Source organism: Cheilinus undulatus, linkage group 15, assembly GCF_018320785.1.
Source record: "Cheilinus undulatus linkage group 15, ASM1832078v1, whole genome shotgun sequence".
Classification (NCBI taxonomy): Eukaryota; Metazoa; Chordata; class Actinopteri; order Labriformes; family Labridae; genus Cheilinus; species Cheilinus undulatus.
The window spans coordinates 24262547-24268193 of record NC_054879.1 but is presented as its reverse complement, the minus strand read 5'-3'; the positions used below and the strand labels follow the sequence as shown (position 1 = coordinate 24268193).

General features: G+C 37.0%; 1 protein-coding gene across 3 annotated transcripts; it reads left to right on the top strand.

The window, feature by feature from the left end:
* Positions 1-1501: 1501 nt before the first annotated feature.
* Positions 1502-4660, top strand: LOC121522596 (gamma-crystallin M3-like). Of its 3 annotated transcripts, none has more exons than XM_041807129.1 (3): positions 1502-1516; positions 4036-4278; positions 4385-4660. In XM_041807129.1, exons 1-3 carry the CDS (start codon positions 1502-1504, stop codon positions 4658-4660), a joined length of 534 nt encoding a protein of 177 aa, XP_041663063.1. The 3 variants fall into 3 exon arrangements, with proteins under 3 accessions (XP_041663063.1, XP_041663064.1, XP_041663065.1); XM_041807130.1 differs by lacking the exon at positions 1502-1516 and adding an exon at positions 2198-2206; XM_041807131.1 differs by lacking the exon at positions 1502-1516 and adding an exon at positions 3867-3905.
* Positions 4661-5647: the final 987 nt, after the last annotated feature.

The following is a 5647-nucleotide window of genomic DNA, read 5'->3' as shown; positions in this document are numbered from 1 at the left end:
AGCTGGGCAGAGCGAGCAGGGAGGAACTGCCCCATCTAAACAACCCAAGACTGGATTGAATTCGCCGCCAGCTGCAGAGTGTGTCACGAAGGAAGCACTAAACAGACTGATAGCAAGGTATGCTGTTGAAGACACGCTTCTGATATAAGCTGTGAAGTCCGCTGTCTTCAGAAAAATAACAAGAGAAAAAGATAAGACTGCCATGTAAAAAGATATTCATAGAGCAGCCAGGATTTAATCTTTACTCTGTCAGAGTAGCCTAGATCTATTTTAGACTTCTTAAACAGTGTTAAAATGCTTTAACACTGTCAAAAATTGAGAAACATTTCTGCTGAGTTCTATTGTTTCACCACTTTCCAACATAATGATAATGGCTACAGTGTTATATAAAATTTGAGTTATTTCTTCTCACACTGTCATAACAACACAAATTAATGTGATGTGTACAATAATGAGGATCCAAGTGAAAAAAGTAATGCCTGAGTTACTTTTCAAAGTAACTAGTTACTTTTACAAAGCAGTAACTCAGTTACTAACTCAGTTACTTTTTGCAAGCAGTAACTAGTAACTGTAACTAGTTACTATTTTTCAGTAACTTGCCCAACACTGCACATATGTAGTGGTTATGTGTTGTGGTGATAAGTTGTGGCTAGAGATTAGATGATTACTAGTTTTGATGACAACTGTGACAAAATTAATTCAGAGTTATTCTCTTCATATTTGATCATTAAAACTGTTTGGGATAAGTGTGCAATAACATCGCAGTAAATAATGTCACTTAACAAGCTGACCAGTGATTGTATTATGTTGCATTCAGGGAAATTCTGTAAATAAAATATCACCATGGGCTCACATGTAACATCAAGAAAATAAAAATTCACTTTTGATGAGGGACTTGAATCAATACAGCTGGGGGGACAAAAAATGTTTTTAATTTGTTAGCAATTTTAAAACAGATATAACTGAGGAAATAATAAGTTTTTGTTTTACAGTAACTCAAAATCCACTCATCTTAAACCCCCTCTGTTAAAATAGATGGTTTAGTCTTTCTGTCAAACAACAGAAATAATAATGATAAGAAGCTTTGGATTGAAAATGTGACTGATTTTTGGGGCTTTGGTACTTTTGGTCCTATCAAACGAAAATAACAATTAACATGTTTAAAGCATGTGCTATCAAAAAAGTATCATACATTTTGTCAACCTCATAAGCAAAGAACTTTAATTAACTAACATCTGAAAAGGTTTTCATGTTTACTTTTAACGTTTATGCAAACAAGTGTTTACTCCCTTGTGCTGCTACTCTGATGTGTTTATAATATCAAACTCAATAAAATTATTTGAAATGATGAACTGCTTCCTTTTGTAGATTTTCAGCTGATACCAATACCATGATATTACTGATAACCATTACATTTTAGGTCATGAATACCATGACAGGAATTTTTAATACTCTTCCATCTGTAGTTGTGGCAATATGTAGAAATAGGCAGAGAAAGGGGATGCATGGTGATAAAGTTATCTCAGGAGACATGAAAACATGTAGTGGTGATACACAGTGAAAAAGGTACTTCCATTCTTAGACAATGCGTAGCAACATCGTGTAATGACAATGCACAGAGTTAATATACAGAGGGGATGAAAATGGCAATTTAGGGATGCATAATGGCAATGCATTGTGGTGATATGTAGTGGCAGCAAGTGGTAGCAATACGTATTAAGTAGTAGAAAAGTTAGTCCTAACCTAAAAAGATGTGTAGTGGTGATGCATGATGAAAAAGTTATTCCTTACCTTGGCATAGCACAGCTTTTTTTTTTTTTTTTTTTTTTTTTGCAAATGGCAACAAAATAAGTGTCTCATCCACTGAGCATATGCATAGGTGAAATTCGTGCCAACTGCACACAAAATGCAGGCAAACTGATCAGCCAAGCAAACAGTGCCCTGTCCCATTGACATGTATGCAAATGAGGAGTAGGAGAAGGAATTTTCTAAATTTGACACAAAATTGCTCCACTCCAACTCAGCTCAGCCTCATTACAATAGCAACTAATCCTCAAAGGACACCGCTAACGTAACCTTGCAAAGCAGATGAAGTTGCCCGACTCCATGTCTGTCATCAAGCAAATTCATCTTAAAAAGCTCAAATCCACACTGTTTGTGCTGAACAGTGTTGTTTGAGGAGAACAAGGCGGTAGTTATGGGTAGGGTTTAGTTTTACTAGCTAACTGCAATGGCTGCTACAACATAGCAGCAGATTAATCCGAACTGGACCACATTTTCCTTTGAAACAAGAACCAAGAGTCACATCGAAACCTTGTCTTAGCAGAGAAGACATTTTTGCACGTCCTGTCTGCTCATGAGAAGTGCATGAGCAGAACTTTACTTTGTTATGTTGCTCTGATTCACCCGTCACAAATGTGACAGACAGAATGTTCCTCAAATCACCTTCAGAATATTTTTTAAAGTAAATATATGAAACAGTCATGTAGGTTAGCACTAACGACCAAAGGCAGTAAAAGTGGTGCAATTTAACACCAAATGAACCAGGTATTTAACTGGTGCCATTTCCCACTGCACCTCTTGTCCCTCCCATCTCCATATAAGTCAATTTTTCCTTTTTATCAGCAGGACCTGGGCATGATCCACATTAGATTAACATGTTTAAAAAATAAAATTAGATTTTTTTTATTTTAACGTTACTGGCCAAATATCTTACAAAGCAAATAGTAAAGATCTTGAATAAGCCTTAAGAACTATAGAAGCTTTTTGGAGGAACCTCACATCAAGTCCAGCTGCCCCCTGCAAAGATTTTGGACTTGAAGTGCATAAAATCCATAATGCCAGCATGAAGTACTGACTTTCTCAAACATAAATGCATTTTTCAACTGTTGTATGCTGTCATCTGACTTCTTCCTCAGCCAGCAGTAGATGTTGAACAAGCTTGTCAGTGCTACAAGCTGTAGCACTGACAAGCTAACATACAACAACTTCTGACAACTGTTAGATATACCATGAAACAGTTAAGAGTTGTAGTTGTAGAAAAAAAAGACTGTTGCAGGAAAATGGCTATTGACAGATTGTCTTCCTTAATCAAGTTACCTGTAAGGCAAAAACCTAATAAAACATTTTCTGCAGTGTGGGCCTTTGATTGATATTTTTGTTACACATGTTTATAAAATGTAAGACGGGTGATTTCTTACAGTTACCTAGTCTGGTATCATGCCAGATTAAAAATCTGGCCAAATATCAGAATTACACAAACACAACACTTAGAAAAAAATACAAACATCTGCTGACTTTCAAGGTTAATCCCATAATCCAACATTTCTATTAAAAGTGTTTCAAATATGATTGTCCCTTCCTTTTTTTAGATTCAGCATACATTTGTTTAACTGTTTTCTGAAGTGGTATTCTTTACATAATATCTAAATAATTAGATTTAGAGCACAACAGAGCACCTATGATGCACTTTTGTTACTTAAACAGTATATAACTGCATCATGAAATACCACATATCAATTTCTTTATTACAATTATTCTAACATAAATCTGTCCTGATGATTAAATTCATGGATCTTTCATTGGTACTCCTCTTGGAAAATATGCTTTGAAATCTGCAATTTATAACTGAAAAAGGATCTGTTTATCCTTTCAACAGGGAACAAATTCTAAAGTCTTCGAGGGCCCAGTCGTGTGACAATATGACACAGTAATAAAGAACTGTACAGTGCTCTATACCATGTTGCTGGGTCAGGGGTTTCAACAAAGGGGGCCCACTAGCTCTGTAGGGTTTGGTCAGATATAAAAGCAAGGGTTAAACCCAACAGGACAGCAGTGCAGCAGTGCAGCAGTACAGCAACAGCTCACCTACAAGTATGACCACCACTGACATGAGCATGGGCAAGGTAAGCGTCAGAATAATTTCAGCTGAAATGTCTAATGTCAGAACTTTTGATCTTAATGCAGTGTTATTCAAATACTAGCAAATGAAAATGCCAGAACTGCAAGTCCAAATAAACGTGTCCCTTTTTTCAGATCATCCTCTACGAGGACAGGAACTTCCAGGGTCGTTCCTATGAGTGCATGAGCGATTGTGCTGACATGTCCTCCTACCTGAGCAGGTGCCAGTCCTGCAGGGTAGAGAGTGGCTGCTTCATGGTCTATGACCGCCCCAACTTCATGGGAAACCAGGTTTTCATGAGGAGGGGCGAGTACGCTGACCCAATAAGCATGATGGGAATGAGCAGTGGTATCAGGTCCTGCCGTGTGATCCCAATGGTATGTTAGAATCAGCATCAACCATGCTATGGTTCTTCAAACAGGAAAAACAACTTTCATAGCATGATTTTCACACATTCTGTTTTTATTCTGTAATTAACTACAGCACAGAGGTCAGTTCAGGATGAGGATCTATGAGAGGGAAAACTTCAATGGTCAGAGCAACGAGCTGGTTGATGACTGCGACAACATCATGGAGCGCCTCCGTATGTCTGACTGCTTGTCCTGCAATGTGATGGATGGCCACTGGCTGCTGTTCGAGCAGCCCCACTTCAGAGGCAGGATGGTGTACCTGAGGCCTGGAGAGTACAGGAGCCTCAGGGAACAGGGCATGAACCTCTCAAGGATCATGAGCATGAAGCGCATCTTGGACATGTGCTAAATATTATCATTTGAAATAAAAAATGAAAGATAAACATGAATCAGAGCCTCTAGTTTTTTTCTTTTTATATTTTTCCATTAATGTTTTGCCCTTCAGATGATGAAATTATTACAAAAAAATAGAGTATATTAGAAACAGTTCATTTTGAATGATTATATATCACATAAGCTCTGTATTGTGAAGAATAAAAAAATAGATGTTTAATCAAACATGTACAAAACAGAAAAAAAACACAATTAAAGAGTAAATATTAAAGATTGTTAATGATAATTACAATGTTAGGAATACTAATCTATCAGAGATTGGACAGTTGTAATGAAAGGAATAATAGCCAAATGTTCGAGTGATTCTGCCAACTCAGTGGTGTATTAAAATGAACAGGTCCAAGAACAATATCCAACCTATAATATGGCCACCTAAATAAGGAAAAGAAATTACTATTAATCAAACATCAATATCTGCAGTTGAAAAACAAAGCCAACAAGGAAATGCAAAAGAAAAAAAAATGTGTCTGCAGTGTCCAATTGCTGCAAAAGCCCTGGAAGTCACATTCACAACCAGTCAAAAAAGCCAATTTGGCTGCAGAAACTCATAGGTTAATACACCAGTTCAAGAAGTAATATTGGATAAACTAATTTTTATAAGTACACACTGTAGGGGCTGAATAATTGCTAGAAATCGTCTATTTTGATTCTGTAAAGGACAGGAGTTATTCAACATAACAGGTATGGCTGGCTTGACTTTGTAGCTTTTTGCCAGCAGGCTTACGCCTACCTCAGCTCGGCTTCTTTGCCTGTTGCTAGATTGACCAGAAATTTGTTTGAGGCATCATTTACAGTGTGGCATCCCCAAAAGCCTGCTTCAGAAATCAATGGGTGACACCACTTAAACTCTACTCTTATTAATGTCCAGCCCACTACTAATTTGTTTTCATTATGAAAACATACTGTTGACATAATGTAAAGGCGTTTCACTCTAATCCAGAAA